General features: G+C 38.8%; 2 protein-coding genes across 2 annotated transcripts in view; one reads left to right on the top strand and one right to left on the bottom strand.

Moving 5' to 3' along the window:
- LOC120231695 (ras-responsive element-binding protein 1-like) overlaps positions 1-22,167 on the top strand; it is a 50,955-nt gene that overhangs the window by 7,101 nt on the left and 21,687 nt on the right. The window contains 4 exon segments of the mRNA XM_039231901.1: positions 1,114-1,234; positions 1,500-1,586; positions 2,771-4,165; positions 4,168-4,216. Coding sequence (XP_039087832.1) covers positions 1,114-1,234; positions 1,500-1,586; positions 2,771-4,165; positions 4,168-4,216 — 1,652 coding nt within the window.
- ZNF599 (zinc finger protein 599) lies at positions 20,038-21,003 on the bottom strand. The gene has a single exon (XM_039231953.1). It carries the CDS (start codon positions 20,847-20,849, stop codon positions 20,091-20,093), a length of 759 nt encoding a protein of 252 aa, XP_039087884.1. The 5' UTR covers positions 20,850-21,003; the 3' UTR covers positions 20,038-20,090.

Genomic DNA, 22,167 nt, shown 5'->3' with positions numbered 1-22,167 from the left:
AATATCATAAATGGGTACTATATCCTTAGAATATTTTCCTTAAAATGCGTTCTCTAATTCTTTGTACTTTTCAACGTTTGTATTTTTTTAAGTTTTTTTTTTTAATGTTTGTTTATTTTTGAGAGAGAGAGAGCACAAGTTGGGGAGGAGCAGAGGGAGACACAGAATCCAAAACAGGCTCCAGGCTCTGAGCTTTCAGCACAGAGTGTGACATGGGACTTGAACCCACGAACTGTGAGATCATGACCTGAGCCAAAGTCAGATGCTTAACTGACTGAGCAACCCAGGCACCCCTCTTTGCCTATACTTTAAAGGCCAATTCAAGGACTGCCTATGGCACGAAACTATTCTTCAGTCTTCATGCCCAGAGGTCTCACATTATTTTTTTTTTCTTTCTTTTTTTTTTTTTTAATGTTTTATTTATTTCTAGGAGAGAGAGAGAGACAGCGTGAGCAGGGGAGGGTCAGAGAGAGAGGGAGTCACAGACTGAAACAGGCTCCAGGCTCTGAGCTGGCAGTCAGCACAGAGCCCGACGCGGGGCTCGAACCCACGAACTGCGAGATCATGACCTAAGTGAAAGTCGGACGCTTAACCGACTAAGCCACCCAGGCGCCCCACACATTATTTTAATTAATAGATTATCAGTACAGAGTTTAATTATATACCATAAATGGTTTTTTGTTTATAAAGTAGTTATGTATGTGTCTTTAATATAAAGATGTCTTTTCTCTGAACATACTGGATCATTCTTTTGAAGCTTATTGGATCATTTTTTGTTTACCTGACATGTAACCTGTAAAAAAACACAACTAAGCACTTGACCATATGCTGTCAAATGTTGAATGCTGATTTTAAAAATGTTAGAATATTTTTCCCTTTGACAGAATGAACTCTTTTGAAGCAAAGCTCTTATATTTGTCTCTTACCCCTATTGTAAAACAGTGCCAAACACATAATTATACAATTACCACGTAACTTAGATCAGATCCCTGATCATTGCCATCACTATTGAATCTTGTTCCCTTTCTTCTACAACCAGGATAATTTTGTCCCTTAAGCAGAGACAGAAGTGGCCCTGGCTATGACTGAGCCTAAATATGTTTGCTATTTCAGGTGACATTTAGTGATGTGGCCATAGACTTCTCTCATGAAGAGTGGGGATGGCTTGATTCTGCTCAGAGGGATTTATACAAGGATGTGATGGTCCAGAATTACGAGAACCTGGTTTCTCTAGGTAAGCATATCTGCCTTTCCACCCCATTGGGGAGATCTTCTGTTACTTGGACGTACTGGAAGTACTCAGAAAGTACTCGGAAGTACTCAGGAGAGTAAATGGCTGAAATTTTGTTTCAGATTCCCTGGGATGTGTAGAGGTCTGTTGTGCCCTGCCTGAAGCTTATCTTCCCGTTTCAGTGAAACTTCTTTTGGTTCCTTTTCTGATGATGGCCTCTCCTCCATGAGGACCACAGTTTAAACAGGTTCTGTATTTTTCCTGTAAGCAGGTCTTTCCATACCTAAGCCATATGTGATCAGTTTATTGGAGGATGGGAAAGAACCTTGGATGGTGGAGAAAAAACTGTCAGAAGGTATGTTTCCAGATAAGTCATGGGGAATCAGGCAAAAGAAGCCTTTGTTAAACATGCTTGTTGGAAGTTTGAAGGCATTTTCAGATATTTTAGGGGTACTCTCTTCAGAGATCCTAAAGGTAACAAATGAAAGATCCTTAGCTTAGATTTTAAAACAGCCATTCCTCCATCCCAGATTATTATCTTTCTGTATTACTTATGTTATCTAATAAAAAAATGGAGGTTTTTACCATCATAATAATTCAAATTGTTATTTTATTTGCAACAAAATAAAGCAAATTATTCTTTTAAGTCCACCTAAGGAAAAATATACCAATGGTTTTAGGCAAAGAAAGGCTGTCAGTTAGATGGGTAATGACTTTTCCCCTAAGGCTGAGCTTCAAGGGTCAAATGTGGACATGTGGAGTGATAGAGGAAGTAAAGAATGTATAAAAAAGTTTCTAGGACAATATTTTCTTATGTCCAGTGAATGATAGGATTTTACACAGAGCCTACACAAAGCCTAAATCTTTTTGAGGGATAAAGAATATTTGTTTTATTCATCGTTAACCGTGTAATGCAGTGTACATTTTGGGGAGCCTGGGTGGCTCAGTTGGTTGGGCATCCAGGTCTTGATTTTGGCTCAGGTCATGATCTCATGGTTCGTGGGATCAAGCCCCGTGTTGGGCTCCAGACTTCAGCATTGAGCCTGCTGGGGACTCTCGCTCTCCGTCTCTCTGCCCCTCCCCCCTCTCAAAATAAATAAACGTATGAAAATAAATTGTGCATTCTAAGGATACTAACTGACAGTAAATTGAGATTAATTGAAGGTTGGAGAACCAAGGCTGTGAGACACAATGTGGTCTTTTCACATAAATGTAGGTACAGAATAGAACGTTGGCTTGGAATCCAGAATACCTTGTGCTTTTTATTTTTCTTACAGTTTCACTGTTTTTCCGAATTCTGTTTGCCTCTATTTAACTCATTTCCCTTATTACACTCTGTTCCTCTCTTTGTGAGCTGTCTCTGTTTTCTGCTCCATTTGAGCTTTGTTCAGAAATTATTGTACATGAGAATTGTCAGTTATGTGCTTTCTGGGGACAAAGATGTACTCTATTTTTCATCTAGTTCTCTAATACTTCCATAGAAGTTTCTTTTTAAGAAGTACAGAAAAAGCAGTGTTTTGCTTTCTTGATATATTTCAGATTGGGAATCAAGATGGGAAAACAAGGAATTATTAATGAAGGAGAATATTTATGATGAAGATTCACCCCAAGCGGTAATAATAGAAAAAATTACAAAACCGAGTCATGAATTTTCAAATTTTAACAAGGACTGGGAATTTATAGAGGAGTTTGAGGGAAAGCCTGAAAATCAGGTAGAACATTTCAGACCTGTGACCCTCACCTTTAGAGAAAGTCCCACTGGGGAAGGTGTTTACAAATTTAGAAGCATCCTCCATTTAAAGTCTATTCTTTCTGAACCACAGAGAATTTCTGCTGACGGGAAATCACATAAACACGATATATTTAAGAAGAGCTTACCAAAAAGGTCTGTGATAAAAAATGACTGTATCGATGGTGGAAAGAAACTTTTGAATTCTAAAGAAAGTGTGGCAGCCTTCAGCCAGAGCAAATCTCTTACCCTTAACCATTCTTATGATAGAGAGAAAGTGTATACATGCAATGAATGTGGGAAAGCCTTTGGCAAGCAATCAATCCTTAATCGCCATTGGAGAATTCATACAGGAGAGAAACCGTATGAATGTCATGAATGTGGGAAGACATTTAGCCATGGCTCATCCCTAACTCGACATCAGATAAGTCACAGTGGAGAGAAACCTTACAAATGTATTGAATGTGGGAAGGCTTTTAGCCATGTGTCATCACTTACTAATCACCAGAGTACTCACACTGGAGAGAAACCGTATGAATGTATGAACTGTGGAAAGTCATTCAGTCGTGTATCACATCTCATTGAACATCTGAGAATTCATACTCAAGAAAAACTCTATGAGTGTCGAATGTGTGAGAAGGCCTTCATTCATAGGTCCTCTCTCATTCACCATCAGAAAATTCACACTGGAGAGAAACCTTACGAATGTAGTGAATGTGGAAAAGCCTTTTGCTGTAGCTCACATCTTACTCGACATCAAAGGATTCACACTGTAGAGAAACAGTTTGAATGCAACAAATGTCTGAAGGTCTTTAGCAGCTTATCATTTCTTATTCAGCATCAGAGTATTCATAATGAAGAGAAGCCCTTTGAATGTCAGAAATGCAGGAAATCCTTCAACCAGCCAGAGTCACTGAACATGCATGTAAGAAATCACACTAGATTGAAACCTTATGAATGCAGTATATGTGGGAAAGCATTCAGTCATAGGTCATCCTTGCTTCAGCATCACAGAATTCATACTGGAGAGAAGCCCTATGAATGTATTAAATGTGGGAAGACCTTCAGCTGTAGTTCAAACCTTACTGTACATCAGAGAATTCATACTGGAGAAAAGCCATATAAATGTAGTGAGTGTGGGAAAGCTTTTAGCAAAGGCTCAAATCTTACTGCCCATCAGAGAATACATAATGGAGAGAAACCCAGTAGTGCAATAAATGTGGAAAAGCCTTTAGGCCATATGAATCATTCTACATGTGAAAAATCATAGAAGAGAGAAACTATATGAATGCAGTATTTGTCATAATACACTTAGCCATGGATCCTTCTTGAAAATGTATACTGGAGAAAAGTCTTATGAATGTAATGAATATGGGAAGGTCTTTAGCAGTGATGCAAGCCTTACTGTCTATCGCAGTTCACACTTTAGACAGAATGTTTATTGCCTTCATAAAGGCAATAAACGTGGGAAAGCCTTTAGCCAGTATTAATCCCTTAGTCGACATAAGTTCACACAGGAGAAAAATCTTATATATGTAGCATACGGGAAAGACATTAGGCAATATGAATTTCTTATTGAACATGCACAGGAGAGAAGCAATATGAATATAAAAAAGTCCTTCAGTTAAAGTGTATCCCTTATTCTGTATCAATTCACACTGGAGAGAAAGCTTATGTGAGAAATGTAGCAAACTGTTCATTCTTATCTTGCTAGATATCAGAAGATTAATGCTAGAACAGCCTGAAGGATGTAGGAATTATGTGTAAATCTTTCTTTGGAATGATGTTATTTGTAAGCAGTCCTACAAGAGAGCAAATGAATAGATTATAAAAATATGCATTTCTTATAGCAGTAGCAAACAGTTTTACTCGAGTCCTGCATAGAAGTTTCCTTAGCTAATGGGCATGTGAAGATTCTTAGTCACCCAGTGGATCCAGGAGATGTTTTAAAGTTAAAAATTAAAGCTGCAAAAGAAGTAAAAGGTGGTGTGAATAAAGTTATTGGCCTCTAATAAAATCAGTTTGTATATAATGAACTCTTTCACTGTGACACTGATATTTCTTGCAAAAGTTTTTACTTTCCTCTTGAAGAACTAAGCCTTACTATATGCTTTAGTAGGAGACTGACTAAGCTAGAGAAAAATGGCTTGATCTCTGTGCTAAGAATATCCTTTTTTTGGTGAAGATCATTCACAGTCCATTCCCGGTTGGCCTAATTTACACATTTTAATTTTTACAAATGCGGTGAGAACATAATCAAGAAACAACAAACTCTGAGAGATCAGAACAGGTTTCATGGTGGATGTGCTTTTCAATCTGAATCCTAAAGGATGAGCGCTAATTACATGTGGGTGGGCACATGCACTCTGGGAGTCATTTCAGGAAAAGTACACAGGCCAGTTCTGTCCTGTTAGCTGCATCTGGACTCCATGATCCAGTGTCTAGCTTCACGTTTTGTGGCTTTAAAGTATTGCTGCTGGCAGCATCACTGGTAACAGCAACAGTCATTTCTCCATCCTGGATGATAGTTAACGGGAGTTTACCTTGAAATTAATAGTCCAGAGCTGTCCCCATTACTTTTCCTCTAGCCTCCCAACCAATTTTCAAAACAGTTACTTGTAATCTATGTCTTGAAATGTTTAAGAAGCTTTTTGTTTTCTACACTGAACCTTGACAGATAATTATGGTTTGTAAAGAGGCTGGCTTCAAATAGTCTTAAATTTTAGGTAAATGGAATAGTCTTCCTTGTCTCATGGTTTCCTGTCTTGTGACTAGAAGGGTAATACACAGCACTGATTAGGACTGTCCGGACACTTGGAAGTAAAAGGCACTTATATAGCTTGTATTTCAGGTTATGTTCTCTATGGTGTTTCATGTTGTAAGAAAGAAATTGTTTTAAAAAGGAGGATTATATCACATATAATTGTGATGTGGAATGAGTGATAGGGTTTCCAACCTCAGACAAAATATTCTGCTCTAGTATATGTGCAACCCTAACTGAAAGCCAAGAGATGAAGGCACATTCCATAGGAATTCTCAATAGAGATTGTGGGTTTGGAATGGGATGGTAAATTTTTTTAAAAGAGGTTGACCTTTCCTTTGATGTAGTTTTATCTAACAGATTTTAAAATTCTAAGGCATGTTGAAGGATCTTTGAGAGACTTAAGGAAGCACAGCATGGTATCAAGCAAGGATTAAGAACTGTATAATTACGGATAGATTGGCCACTATGTATGTACAGCTGTGGGATAATAAATAGCAAGCATTCTGTTTCTCCCATTCTTTGTCCCTCCTCTGCTCTCCCAAGCACTGGTACCACACAGATGAAGTAGTACTTTAATCCTGAGATTTTATTTCCTTTTACTACATGTAGTTTTATGTTATCTTGTTATTTGATTATGGGAGGAGTCATCAAAATATTCATACTTTGTCAATTAAAAGGCATAAGCATGCTCATGATAACATTTTCCAATTCTTGATTTAAAGTGCCTTCTCAGTGATACTGTAGTTCAGGTTGTGTGCAGATTGTTGTGTTAATCCTCAAATCAATTTTATAGGTGTGCAAGATGGTTTGATGTTGATCTGGCTGCATTTCAGGGAAGAGACAGAAAAAGTTCCACGCTGTTCCATCTCTTGGCCCCTCACTTCACAGTGATACGGAACTAGGAAAAGAAAGCCAGAGTTGAATAAAGGTAGTGAAGGACTTAAAGCAGTGAGAGTATTTTACCTTGTTGCAGATGGGGCTAGGATTATGATGTTACAGTGTCACTGATGGAGATTCCTACTCCGTCATGTCTGTTAACCGTTTCTTGAGCATCTGTGAGCCAGATAAATAAAACACTATACCTTTCAAGAGCTCAAAAGTGTGTGTGTGCATGACTTTTGCCCAGAAGTCATGTTACCTGGCTATAAATCCAAGTTGCATCTATCCTGGCTTTATATGACCTTGGACAAATTACTTCAACATCTGTAAATGGTGATAGTAATACCTCACAGGATTTTATGAAGATAAATGAGTTAATTCGTGTAAAATGTTTTCAGTGTTTGGTACTTCAAAAGCATTCAGTGAAATTAGCTATTAACTTCATCATCATTATCTTCACAGGGCTGCATCATTCTAGGCTGTCACATCTAGTGACAAACATAGAATGACACTACGATCCAGCATTTGCACTACTAGGTATTTACCCACAGGATACAACATACTGAGTCAAAAGGATACAGGCACCCCAACATTTATAGCAGCATTATCAACAATAGACAAATTATGGAATGAGCCCAAGTGTCCATTGACTGTTGAATGGATAAAGAAGATGTGGTGTGTGTGTGTGTGTGTGTGTGTGTCCATACATATATGCAATGGAATATTACTCAGCCATAAAAAAGAATGAAATCTTACCATTTGTAAAGATGTGGATGGGGCTGGGGCGCCTGGGTGGCTTAGTCGGTTAAGCGTCCGACTTTCGCTTAGGTCATGATCTCGCGGTTCGTGGGTTCGAGCCCCGCGTCGGGCTCTGTGCTGACAGCTCAGAGCCTGGAGCCTGTTTCGGATTCTGTGTCTCCCTCTCTCTCTGATCCTCCCCTGCTCACGCTGTCTCTCTCTCTCCTAGAAATAAATTTAAAAAAAAAATTAAAAAAAAAAAAAAGATGTGGATGGAGCTAGAGTATTAATGCTAAGTGAAATAAGTCAGAGAAAGACAAATACCATATGATTTCACTCATGTGGAATTAAGGAAACAAAACAAGTGGACATAGTGGGGAAAAGAGAGGCAAACCAAGAAACAGACTTAAAAAATTTTTTTTAATGTTTTATTTATTTTTGAGAGAAAGAGAGAGACCGGGCATGAGCGGGGGAGTGACAGAGAGAGAGGGAGACACAGAATGTGAAGTAGGCTGCAGGCTCTGAGCTGTCAGCACAGAGCCTAATGCAGGGCTTGGCTCATGAACCCTGAGATCATGACCTGAGGTGAAGTTGGATGCTCAACCGACTGAGCCACCCAGGCACTCTGAAACAGACTCTTTTTTTTTTTTTTTTGAAACAGACTCTTAACTATAGAGAACAAACTGATGGTTACTGGAGGGGAAATAGAGGATAGGTTAAATAGGTGATGAGTATTAAAAAGGGTACTTGTGATGAACACTGGGTGTTGGATACAAATGATGAATCACTAAATTCTCTACCTGAAGCTAACTGGAATTTAATGTTAACTAACTGGAATTTAAATAAAAACTTAGAAAAAAATTAAAAATAAATTACTAATTCATTCTCTTATTACAAAGAAATCACCATGACCAAGTGGGATTTATTCCTAGATTGTGAGAGTGGCTCAACATTTGTAAATCAATCAATGTGATCCATCACATCAATAAGAGAAAGGATAAGGAAAATATGATCATTTCAATAGATGTAGAAAATGCATTTGACAAAGTTCAACATCCATTCATGATAAAAAACCCTCAACAAAACAAGTTTAGAGAGAACCTAATCAACATAATAAAAGCCATATGTGAAAAACCCATAGCTTATACCATCCTTAATGGGGAAAAACTGAGAGCTTTTCCCTTAATGTTAGGAACGAGACAAGGATGTCCAGTCTCACCACTTTTATTCAACATAGTACTGGAAGTTCTAGCCACAGCAATCAGACAATAAAAAAAATAAAGGAATCAAAATCAGTAAGGAAGAAGTAAAATTTTCACTATTTGCAGATGACATGATACTATAGAAAAAGTGAAAGTCTTCACTAAAAAATTCCTAGAACTGAAAAAATAAATTCATTAAAGTTGCAGGACACAAATCAATTGACAGAAATCTGCTGCATTTCTATACAATAAAAAAAGAAATTGAGAAAATAATCTTATTTACAATTGCACCCAAAATAATTAGATACCTAGGAATAAACCTAACCAAAGAGGTGAAATACCTCTCCTCTGAAAACTATAAAACATTGAAGAAAGAAACTGAAGATGACACAAAGACATGGAAAGACATTCCATGCTCATGGGTTGGTAGAACAAATATTGTTAAAATGTCTGTACTACCCGGAGCAGTCTACACATTTAATGTAACCCCTATCAAAATACTAACAAAAATTTTCACAGAAGTGGAACAAACAATCCTAAAATTTGTATGAAACTACAAAAGACCCCAAAATAGCCAAAGCAGTCTTGAAAAAGAAAGACAAAGCTGGAGGCATCACAATTCCAGACTTCAATTTCTATTGCAAAGCTCTAGTCAACAAAACAGTATGGTATTGGCACAAAAATAGACACATAGATCAATGAAGCAGGATAGAAAATCTGGGAATAAACCCACATTATATGGTTTATTTTATTTTATTTTAGTTTTTTAAATGTTTTATTTATTTCTAGGAGAGAGAGAGAGAGACAGCGTGAGCAGGGGAGGGTCAGAGATAGAGGGAGTCACAGACTGAAACAGGCTCCAGGCTCTGAGCTGGCAGTCAGCACAGAGCCCGACGCGGGTCTCGAACCCACGAACCGTGAGATCACGACCTAAGCGAAAGTTGGACGCTTAACCGACTAAGCCACCTGGGCGCCCCCTTATATGGTTAATTTTAAACGAAGAAGAGAATATCCATTGGAAAAAATAGTCTTTTTTTTTTTTAATATTTTTTTAATTTATTGCTAGGAGAGAGAGAGACAGCGTGAGCAGGGGAGTGTCAGAGAGAGTGTGATTCATATTCTGAAATAGGCTCCAGGCTCCGAGCTGGCAGTCAGCACAGAGCCCGACGCGGGGCTCGAACCCACGAACCGCGAGACCATGACCCAAGCGAAAGTCGGACACTTAACCGACTAAGCCACCCAGGCGCCCCGGAAAAAATAGTCTCTTTAACAAATGGTGTTGGGAAAACTGGACAGCAACATGCGAAACAAAGAAACTGGACCACTTTCTCACACCATATACAAAAATAAAACCAAAATGGATTAAATACCTAAATGTGAGGAGTGAATCCAAGAAGAGAGCACAGGCAGTAGCTTCTTTGACATCAGCCTTGGCAACTTCTTTTTAGATATGTCTCTGAGGCAAAGGAAATAAAAGCAAAACTACACTATTGGGACTACATCAAAATAAGCTGCACAGCAAAGGAAACAATCAGCAAAACTAAAAGGCAGCCTTGAAATGGGAGAAGATTGGGGCACTTGGGTGGCTCAGTTGGTTAAGCGTCCGGCTTTGGGTCAGGTCATGATTTCACAGTTAGTGGGTTTGAGCCCCGCGTCAGGCTCTGTGCTGACAGCAAGCTCAGAGCCTGGAGCCTGTTTCAGATTCTGTACCTCCCTCTCTCTGACCCTCCCCTGCTCGTGCTGTCTCTCTCTCTCTCTCTCTCACTCAGAAATAAATAAAAACATTTTTAAAATTTTTTAAAAAATGGGAGAAGATATCTGCATGTGACATATCTAGTAAAAGGCTAGTATCCAAAATACATAAAGAACTTATAAAACTTAACACCCAAAGAACAAATCATCCAATTAAGAAATGGACAGAAGACACGAACAGACATTTCTGCAAAGAAGACATACAGATGGTCAACAGACACATGAAAAGATGTTCATCTTCACTTATCATCAGGGAAATGCAAGTCAAAAATTACATTGAAATATCACCTCAATAACACAAGATACAACAGGTTTTGGTGAAGATGTGGAGAAAAGGAGTGCACTTTTTTCCTCTTTTTTTTCCCCCTCTTTCTTTAAATTAATTAGTTTTTTAATCTACATCCAAGTTAGTTAGAATATAGTGCAACAATGTTTTAAGGAGTAAATTCCTGGGGCGCCTGGGTGGCTTAGTCGGTTAAGCGTCCGACTTTCGCTTAGGTCATGATCTCGCGGTTTGTGGGTTCGAGACCTGCGTCGGGCTCTGTGCTGACTGCCAGCTCAGAGCCTGGAGCCTGTTTCAGTCTGTCACTCCCTCACTCTCTCTGACCCTCCCCTGCTCACGCTGTCTCTCTCTCTCCTAGAAATAAATAAAACATTAAAAAAAAAATTAAAAAAAAAAAAGGAGTAAATTCCTTAATGTTTCTTACACATTTAGCCCATGCCTTCCCACAACCCCTCCAGCAACTCTCTGTTCTTCACATTTAAGAGTCTTTTATGTTTTGTCCCCCTCGCTGTTTTTATATTATTTTAGCTTCCCCTCCTTTATCTGTTCACCTGTTTTTATCTTAAATTCCTAATATGAGTGAAGTCATATGATATTTGCCTTTCTCTGACTAATTGTGCCTAGCATAATACCCTCTAGTTCCATCCACATTGTTGCAAATGGCAAGATTTCATTCTTTTTGATTGCTGAGTAATACTCCAGTGTGTGTGTGTGTGTGTGTGTGTGTGTGTGTGTGTGTGTGTGTGTGTGTATACCACATCTTCTGTATCCATTCATCTGNGTGTGTGTGTGTGTGTGTGTGTGTGTGTGTGTGTGTGTGTGTGTGTGTATACCACATCTTCTGTATCCATTCATCTGTCAATGGACATTTGGGCTCTTTCCATACTTTGGCTATTGTTGTTAGCTCTGCTATAAACATTGGGGTGTATGTGCCCTTTTGAAATAGCACACCTGCATCCCTTGGGTAAATACCTAGTAGTACAATTTCTGGGTTGTAGGGTAGTTCTATTTTTAATTTTTTGAGGAACCTCCACACTGTTTTCCAGAGTGGCTGTACCAGTTTGCATTTCCCCCAGCAGTGCAAAAGAGATCCTCTTTCTCTGCATCCTCACCAATATCTGTTGTTGCCTGAGTTGTTAATTTTAGTTATTCTGACTGGTGCGAGGTGGTATCTCATTGTGGTTTTGATTTGTATTTCCCTGATGATGAGTGATGTTGAACATTTTTTCATGTGTCGGTTGGACTTCTGGGGGTCTTCTTTGGAGAAGTGTCTACTCATGTCTTTTGGCCATTTCTTCATTGGATTATTTGGGTTTTTTTCGGTGTTGAGCTTGATAAATTCTTTACAGATTTTGGATACTAACCCTTTGTCTGATATGTCATTTGCAAATAATCTTCTCCCATTCTGTTGGTTGCCTTTTAGTTTTGCTGTTTTCTTCATTGTGCAGAAGCTTTTTTATTTTGATGAGGTCCCAATAGTTCATTTTTGCTTTTGTTTCTCTTGTCTCAGGAGACGTGTTGAGTAAGAAGTTGCTGCGGCTGAGGTCAAAGAGGTTTTTGCCTCCTTTCTCCTCTAGTATTTTGATGGCTTCCTGTCTTACATTTAGATTTTTCATCCATTTTGAGTTTATTTTTATGTATGGTATAAGACAGTGGTCCAGGTTCAATTTTCTGCATGTTGCTGGGAAAACTGGCCATATGTTTGTGGGTCCATTTCTGGGTTCTCTGTTCTGTTCCATCGATCTGAGTGTCTGTTTTTGTGCCAGTAGCATACTGTCTTAATGATTACAGCTTTGTAATACATTTGAACTCCAGGATTGTGATACCTCCAGCTTTGGGTTTTTTCAAGATTGCTTTGGCTATTTGGGGTCATTTCTGGTTCCATAAAAATTTTAGAATTGTTTGTTCTAACTCTGTGAAGAATGCTGGTATTATTATGATCAGGATTGCATTGAATATGTAGGTTGCTTTGTATAGTATCAACATTTTAACAGTATTTGTTCTTCCTATCCAGGAGCATGGAATATTTTTCCATTTTTTGTGTGTGTCTTTTTCAATTTCTTTCATAAGCTTTCTATAGTTTTCAGTGTATAGATTTTTCACCTCTTTGATTATGTTTATTCCTAGGTATTTTATGGGTTTTGGTGCAATTGTAAATGGGATTGATTCCTTGATTTCTCTTTCTGTTGCTTCATTATTGGTTTATAGGAATGGAACTGATTTCTGTGCATTGATTTTATATCCTGTGATCTTGCTGAATTCATGGATCATTTCTAGCAGGGTTTTTTTTTTTTTTTTTTGTGGAATGCTTTGGGTTTTCCATATAGAGTATCATGTCCTCTTTCATTTCAAAGAATGAAAGCTTAACTTCCTCCTGGAAGATTTGTTGCCTTTTATTCCTTTGCATTGTCTGATTGCTGAGGCTAAGACTTTGAATACTATGTTGAATAACAGTGGTGAGAGTGGACATCTCTGTTGTGTTCCTGACCTTAGGGGGAAAGCTCTCAGTTTTTCCTCATTGAGGATGCTATTAGCGGTGGGTCTTTCATATATGGCTTTTATGACCTTGAAGTATGATCCTTCTATCCCTACTTTCTTGAGGGTTTTTTCAAGAAAGGATGCTGCATTTTGTCAAATGCTTTCTCTACATCTATGGAGAATACCATGTAGTTCATGTCCTTTCTTTTATTAATGTAATGTATCACATTGATTGTTTTGCAGATATTGAACCAGCCCTACATCCCAGGTATAAATCCTACTTGATCATGGTGAATAATTCTTTTAATGTATTGTTGAATCCAGTTGGCTATTGTCTTGTTGAGATTTTTGCATCCATGTTCATCAGGGAAATTGGTCTGTAGGTCTCTTTCTTAGTGGGGTCTTTGGTTTTGGAATCAACGTAATGCTGACTTCATAGAATGAGTTTGGAAGTTTTCCTTCCATTTCTATTTTTTGCAACTGCTTCAAAAGAATAAGTGTTAACTCTTCTTTAAATGTTTGGTAGAATTTACATGGAAAGCCATCTGGCCCTGGACTCTTGTTTTTGTTTTTGTTTTTTTGGAGATATTTGATTACTAATTCGATTTCTTTACCGGTTATGGGTCTGTTAAAATTTTCTATTTCTTCCTGTTTCAGTTTTGGTAGTTTATATGTTTCTAAGAATTTGTCCATTTCTTCCAGATTGGCCATTTTATTAGCCTATAATTGCTTACAATATTCTTTTATTATTGTTTATATTTCTGCTGTGTTGGTTGTGATCTCTCCTCTTTGATTCTTGATTTTATTTATTTGGGTCCTTTCCTTTTCCTTTGTGATCAAACTAACTAGGGGGTTATCAATTTTGTTAATTCTTTCAAAGAATCAACTCCTGGTTTCATTGATCTGTTCTCTTTCCTTCCCTCCTTCCTTCCTTCCTTCCTTCCCTCCTTCCTTCCCTCCTTCCTTCCTTCCTTCCTTCCTTCCTTCCTTCCTTCCTTCCTTCCTTTCTTACATTTTTCCTTCCTTCCTTCCTTCCTTCCTTCCTTCCTTTCTTATAGCATTAATATCTGCTCTAATCTTTATTATTTCCTGCCCTCTGCTGGTTTGGGGTTTATTTCCGGTTCTTTTTTTCTAGCATTTTAAGGTGTAAGGTTAGGTTGTGTATCTTAGATCTTTCTTCCTTCTTTAGGAAGGCCTGGATTGCTATATACTTCCCTCTTCTGACCAGCTTTTTGCATCCAGAGGTTTTGGGCTGTGGTGTTATCATTTTCATTGGCTTCCATGTTCTTTTTAATTTCCTCTAACTTCTTGGTTAGACCATTCATTCTTTCATAGGATCTTTTTTAGTCTCCAAGTATTTGTTGTCTTTCCAATTTTTTTCTTGAGATTGATTTCAAGTTTCATAGCATTGTGGTCTGAAATTATGCACAGCATGATCTCGATTTTTCTTATACTTGTTGAGGGCTGATTTGTGTCCCAGTATGTGGCCTATTCTGGAGAATGTTCCATGTGCACTGGAGAAAAATATGTATTCCACTGCTTTAAGATCAAATGTTCTGTACATATCTATTAAGTCCATCTGGTACAGTGTCATTCAAAGCCATTGTTTTCTTGTTGATTTTCTGTTTAGATGATCTGTCCATTGCTATAATGGGGTGTTGAAGTCCCCTACTATTATGGTATTAGTACCAATGAGTTTCTTTATGATTAATTGATTTTTTTATTTGGGTGCTATCACGTTTGGAGCATAAATGTTTACAATTGTTAGATCTTGATGGATAGACCCCTTAATTATGATATAATGCCCTTCTTCAGGGGTGCCTGGGTGGCTCAGTCGGTTAAGCATTTGACTTCGGCTCAGGTCATGACCTCACAGTCCGTGGGTTCGAGCTCTGCATCAGGCTTTGTGTTGACAGCTCAGAACCTGGAGCCTGCTTCAGATTCTGTGTCTCCCTCTCTCTCTCTGCCCCTTCCCTGCTCACTCTCTGTCTCTGTCTCTCAAAATAAAGACATTTTAAAAATGCCCTTCTTCATCACTTGTTACAGTCTTTATTTTAAGATCTAGATTTTCTGATGTAAGTATAGCTACTTTGGCTTTCTTTTGGTGACCATTAGCGTGACAGATGGGTCTCCATCCCCTTATTTTCAATATGAAGGTGAATTTAGGTCTAAAATGGGTCTCTTGTATGCAGTATAAGATGGATCTTGTTTTCTTATCCATTCTGTTACCCTATGTCTTTTGATTGGGGCCTTTAGTCCATTGATGTTTAGAGTACTGAAAGATATGAATTTATTGCCATTATGTTGCCTATAGAGTTGGAGTCCTTTCTGATGGTGTTCTCTGGTCCTTTCTAGTCTTTGTTCCTTTTGGTCTCCCCCCCCCATCTTTTCTCCCCTCAGAGAGTCCCCCTTAAAATTTCTTGCATGGCTGGTTTAGTGGTCATGAACTCCTTTAGTTTATGTTTGTCTGGGAAACTCTTTATCTCTCCTTCTATTTTGAATGACAGCCTTGCTGGATAAAGAATGCTTGGCTGCATATTTTTCCAATTCAGCACATTGAATATATCCTGCCACTCCTTTCTGGCCTGCCAAGTTTCTATGGATAGGTCTGCTACAAACCTGATCTGTCTTCCCTTGTAGGTTAAGGAGGTCTTTTCCCTTCCTGCTTTCATAATTCTTTCCTTGTCTGTGTGTTTTGTGAATTTGACTATGATATGCCTTGTTAATGGTTGGTTTTTGTTGAATCTCACAGGAGCTCTCTGTGCTTCCTGGATTTTGATGTCTGTGTCTTTCCTCCCAGGTTAGGAAAGTTTTCTACTATGATTTATTCACATAAACCTTCTACCCGTTTTTCTCTCTCTTCATCTTCTGGGACCCCTATGATTTGGACCTTATTCCTTTTTAAAGAGTCACTGAGTTCTCTAATTCTTATGTCATGTTCTTTTGCCTTAGTTTCCCTCTTTATTTATGCTTCATTATTCTCCGTAAGTTTGAGTTCTATATCGCTGATTCCCTGCTCTGCTTCATCCGTCCTTGCCGCCGTGGCATACATTTGAGATTGCATCTCAGTTATGGCATTTTAATTTCGTCCTGACTAGATTTTACTTATTTCATGTCCATAGAAAGCGACTGTGTGCTTTTTTCAACCCCAGCTAGTATTCTTATTATCTTGATTCTAAATTGTGATTCAGATTTCTTGCTTATATCTGTGTTGATTAATTCCCTGGCTGTCATTTCTTCTGTTCTTTCTTTTGGGTGAATTCCTTTGTTTCATCATTTGAAGGAAGACAAGGATTTAATAAAGTAAAAAAATAAAAATTAAACAATTAAAAACAACACACAAAGAAATAAAAGATGCTAGATCCTAGGTGTGTTTTGGTCTGGTTATTGAAAGAAATTTGATAGGTTAGAGAAGAAAGGGAGAGATAAGAAAGGGAGAAAAAAAGATAACCTTTGAAATTTTGAGAAAATGAATACAGTAAAATAGAGTAAAATGAAATAATGGAAGTAAAATAGAATATAAGAAATTTACTAAAATAAAAAATATAGTAGAAAAATTAAAGAGAAAATTTTTAATAAAAATGGGAAATAAAAGTAAATTTTTTTCTCTCTGTGCTCAAGAATAAGAAAAGAAAAAGAAATTAAATAGATGGACCAGCGAACAGAATCAAATATGATTGAAATTACATTCGGTTTCCCCTAGAAGTCAAACTATGAAGCATGTTATAGTTCATAAACTAAGGAGGTGGAGAGACTTGTGGTCCTCAAGAGCAAGGTTGGTTCAGTTCTGAAAGGCTTAGTGTTCCACCTCCTTTTGCCACTAGGCAGTGCTGCTGAGATTACTGGGATGGATTGTTGTGGCCCGTGTAGGCCTGTAAGCACATGCATGGGAGGGGTGAAAATGGCATCACCCAGCTACCCAGTCTCTAGTATCAAAGCTCTTTGCTCTCCCTGACCATTAATCAAGCACCCCTCCTTTGTCTCTGGCTACCGTCCACTCCCACTTCTACATTGTCTGTGCCTGAGCCATCAGGCTGCCAGGAGGCACCTCCCTTCTGGGTTTTATTTCAGATGGGGCTGTGTTTACCAACCCCTCCTTCACTTCTGCAGCTTTCATCTGTTCTGACTCTCTGGGGGAGGGTTTCACTGAGCAATAGTTGGGTGTCAGCCTGTCCCCAGGAACGTTCGTGGGACTGTGCCACTATCAGTGCCCAGAGACTGTGGCTGGGTACCAACCTGCCCCAGAAAAAGTTTGTGCAATCGTGTAGCAGCAGTGTTTCAGGGATTGTGGTAAATCACAACACACATCTGGCACCAGGCTTTACCCTTAACGTCCTCACTTCAACACCAGTGAATGTCACTGTTCTCGGGGATCTGCTGAGACCTTTGCCTTTGGGGAGGTCACAGTGCCTCTACCAAATGTCCTCCCAGCAAGGGAACCACCTTTCCCCATGTGGCCTGAGGACCCCTTGGACCTCACTGTCTGCCCCATGGGATTCACCCTTCTGATCAAAGCTTCAGCAGGTATTGAATTGTGGAGTTTCAGACTCTGTGCTCCCCCTGTTTATAGAATCTTAATGGTATTTAAACCCTCTTTCTTTTTTCTCTCTTTTTTTGTTCAGTTCCTGTGTCTGTTTCCACTCTTTTTCTCTCCAGCTGCTTTGAGGGGGTGTGGTGCTTTTCCCATAATCCCCCCCCCCCATCTCTGTCCTCTCTCCACAAGCAAAATAGCTCCCTGACCCCATGGCTTCTCTCTCCCCTAGTTCACCTCTGTGCGCCATGTACCTGCTGAGTTCTGTGGTTCAGGTCGTGCAGATTGCTTTGTTAATCTTCAAATCTGTTTTCTAGCTGTGCAAGATGTTTTGGTGTTGATCTGGCTGCATTTCAGGGATAAAGGATGCAAAAGAACTGCCACGCTATTCCACCATCTTGGCCCCTCCCCCAAGGAGTGTATTTCTTGTGATGAGCAGAGTGTGATATTTGGAACTACTGAATTACTATAGTGTACACCTGAAACTAACGTAACATTGTGTCAGCTAACTGGAATTAAAATAAAAACTTAGGGGCACCTAGGTGACTCAGAAGGGCATGTGATTCTTGATCTCTGGGTTGTTAAATGGAGTCCCATGTTGGGTATAGAAATTACTAAAAAAATAAGATAAAATAAAAGATAACAAAACAAGATAAAATAAAATAAAATCTTAAAAGGTAAAAACTTTCACCAAGGCCATCATAATCCAATTGCTTAATCCAGTGATAAACAGAAAATCTTAAAAGCAACTGAGAAAAGAAGGAAGGTATTTCATGTAAATAGGAAAAATGATAATGGCAATAGCAGACTTTTTTTCTGGCAAAAATAAAATCCATAAAATAGTAGAACTTTTTAAAAACATTTATTCATTTTTGAGAGAGAGAGAATCCAAAGTGGGCTGTGGGCTGGTAGCAGTGAGCCCAATGCAGGGCTTGAACTCATGAACCATGAGATCATGACCTGAGCTGAAGTCGGATGCTCAACTGACTAAGCCATCCAGGTACCCCGTTAGTAGAACACTTTTAAAGTTCTAGAAGAAATAAACTGGAAAATACATTTCAAAAACAAATGTGAAATAAACGCAATTTCAGATATACAAAGACTGAAAAAATTCAGTTCTCACAGACTTTTACTTTAGAAACTGATTTTCCTTCCAGAAGAATGATCCTTGAAATGTCAAAGGAAAACCAAAAGAATGAAGAGAACTACACAGTCATTCCCTGGGTAAAAATGAAGATTCTATTTCATAGCATTTAAATCTCTTTAAAAGATAACTGTTTAAAGAATAACCACTTGCCGAAGGGCGCATGACATGGAGAAGTAAAACTACCAACACTAATGGCAGAAGGAATGGGAGGCAATAAACAGAAATGCACTATTGTGAAGTTTTATGCTCGATGTGGTGTAGTTTAATATCACTGACTGTACAGTATAACATAGTGTATGTGTTCACATTACTGTTTACTATGTTTATTGTATGTGAGTACTAAATTATGTGTATTGTTTTTGTGTATCACTGAGAAATTTAAAGCAGTACAGTAACAACAGAATACATTATATGAAATGATGTAATTGAAAATTTTTTATTATAGTTAAATACTCCATGTAATATATTTATAAGAACATGTTATATGTTAAAAAGACATCCTTAAACAGGAAGAAATTCTGTAATAGGTTATATATTGATTGGTTGATAAAAATGTGAACAGAGGCTCACAGGAATCTAAATTTGCATTTTCTCTAGGAGAAATGGTTCAGTATTTGCCAATTTAGTGTTTGTGATGAATTTATAGAATACAACTATGATGAATAACAAGAATTGACTAAGTGTGTGTGTGTGTGTGTGTATTTATGTATTTCATGACTCCAAATTTCTCACAACATTTATGCTCTTCATTGGTAAAAAATAATGTTATAGAATAAAAAAAAATGTTTTCAGAAACTTTGGCAGCAGAGTTGCCTTCAATGGTCCAACTCTCCTGACTATGGGTATATAAAAAAACACATAAAGAGGATGTGGTCTTTTTATCTCTCATCCCCCCAATATCCTCCACCCCAAACCCAATGACAAATTATCACAAGCTTGGCAGGGTTTGGAAAGAAGCTACACGCTCATTTCTTTTTCCTTTCTCTTCTATATGTCTCCCCTAACTCTCACTGTACTGAGATGGTTTTATAATGTAAACATAGGAAAATTGCTGACACTTTTTTTCAAATGCACAACCACTGGGTCTCTCTTGTGGATGATTATCAGGGGTAGTGCAAGGCTCTAGGCTGCTTCAATTTCTAATATGACACTTGAGATGACCTGCCACAAAAGCTTTCATGGGATGACAATTATGATGTTTCTCTTCCATATGAATTATCAGAGAGCAAAATATTTCTCTGGCCAAAAGTTTTTCCTGAATAGTTATATTCAAAAGGAAAGGTATTTCATCAGTATGAGATCATTAAAATTGAAGTAATCAACATGCAAAGGGCTTTAAACTCTGGTATAAATGTTTCAATGGTGCATAAAGGATAAAGTGTAGCTGAAGGTTTTTCCACATATACCACATTCAAAGGGTTTCTCTCCAGTGTGAGTTCTCATGTGTTGAGTTAAGGCAAAGTTGTCACAAAAGGCCTTCTGACAGTCTTTGCATTCATACGGTTTCTCGCCAGTGTGGATCCTATTATGACGAACAAAATTGGCAGGTTGGGTAAAGGCCTTTCCGCATTCTCTGCATACATAGGGCTTCTCGCCAGTGTGAATCCTCATGTGTCGAGTAAAGGAAGAGCTATAGTAAAAGGCTTTTGCACATTCTTTACACTCCAAGGGTTTTTCTCCACTGTGGGTCCTACTGTGTCGGATAAAAACCGAGTGGTGTGTAAAGGCCTTTCCACATTCACCGCATTCATAGGGCCTCTCACCAGTGTGAATCCTCACGTGTTGAATTAAGGAAGAGCTGTCACAAAAGGCTTTCCCACATTCCTTGCATTGAAAGGGCTTCTCTCCAGTATGAGTCCTCTTATGCCGGACAAAAGTGGAGCGGTGCGTGAAGGCCCTTCCACATTCACTGCACGCATAGGGTTTCTCCCCAGTGTGAATCCTCACGTGCTGAATAAAGGAGGAGTGGAGGCAAAAAGCTTTTCCACATTCTTTGCACGGGAAGGGTTTTTCTCCCGTGTGGCTCATATTATGCTGGATAAAAGTGGAGCGGTGAGTAAAGGCCTTTCCACATTCACCGCACTCATAGAGTTTCTTTCCAGTGTGAATCCTCATGTGTTGAGCAAAGGAAGAGCTGTAGTAGAAAGCTTTCCCACATTCTTTGCACAAAAAGGTCTTTTTTTCTAGTGTGCGTCATATTATGCTGGGTAAAAGAGGAGCGGTGGGTGAAAGTTTTCCCACATTCTTTGCACTCATAGGGCTTATCTCCAGTGTGAATGAGCTGGTGCTCTGTGAGGTGAGACCTGCGTTTGAAGGCCTTGTTTTTTCCCAGTATGAAACCTCATATGCTGAACAAAGTCTGCCATATAACAGCAGGCTTTCCCACATTCATTGCATTTATAGGGCTTCACTCCAGCATGAATCTGTTAATACCAAACGAGGACCCAATTCTTGTTAAAGCCTTTTCTATATTCTTTGCATTTACACAGGTTATTTATTGCATCAGTCACAGGGTCTTTTCTGGGTCCTTGGGACTCTTGTTCACATAGATCATTTTGTATACTGACTCACTCCTGTAAAACTGTTAAACACAAACTATCGTCTTTCTCCAAATCGTCATCTTTATGGCTCAACTTCCTAGGCAGGTCTCCTTGTGGGGGTCTGTTCTTGGCCTCAAGTTCCCTTCCTGCATTTCTGATAACTTTTAGTGTTCCCTTGCTTGCCCCAACCTGGAATCCCTAGAGGCTCCCTGTGTCATTTGTTCCTCAAAAGGGGCTTCCTCAATGAAGGCCAGCTGAGAAGCAGTAAACTCTGTGGTTTCAGGTTTTGCTTTTTCACCTGAAGAAAATCCAATACAGAAAGGTGTCTATTAGCGATGACAACACAGAACAAACAGAATTACCATTTGAGTGGAAGAATGAAGATGAAATCAAATCCCTCTAATGCCTGTGGCATTTATACATCTATTAAACTCAGGTTTATAATTTCTTTCTTCACTAATCCATGGATTCTTGACATCTTTAAAAGTTACCCCAGGAAGAAAAGCTGGGGTATGGCATAGAGAATCTGGAGTGAAGACGACTCCTCACTCCCCAGAATGGGGGAGGGTGGGCAGAGTAATGACTACACTGTGTAATGACTGCACTCTAACATGTCATGGTATGACAGCACAGGGAAGGTACACAGAACTTGGCCCACATGAAAGACAGAAAGAGGTCAGTGGAGACTACCTGGAAAGGGGTCTTTGGGAGCTTATTTCTAAAGGAGAGTAGGGGTCCCTGACAGGACTTAGGAGAGAAACTGCAGTGGATGACAAAGTACAAGCATGCCGTGACTTGACAGAATGCTGAACTCCTGGAAAAGTGAGGAGGCTCAAAGCATGATTGAGATGAGGGTGAAGAGGCAGGCAGGGACAGAGGAGATTCAAACTGTC

The sequence above is a fragment of the Hyaena hyaena genome, unplaced genomic scaffold (assembly GCF_003009895.1).
Source record: "Hyaena hyaena isolate Hyena2069 unplaced genomic scaffold, ASM300989v1 scaffold_61, whole genome shotgun sequence".
NCBI classification, from domain to species: Eukaryota; Metazoa; Chordata; class Mammalia; order Carnivora; family Hyaenidae; genus Hyaena; species Hyaena hyaena.
The sequence above is the reverse complement of the archived record's forward strand: the minus strand, read 5'-3'. Positions and strand labels throughout refer to the sequence as shown.

Bases quoted from the DNA above. Each gene is read 5' to 3' on its own strand.
- ZNF599 (XM_039231953.1), bottom strand. From the start codon at position 20,849: ATGAGGATTCACACTGGAAAGAAACTCTATGAGTGCGGTGAATGTGGA.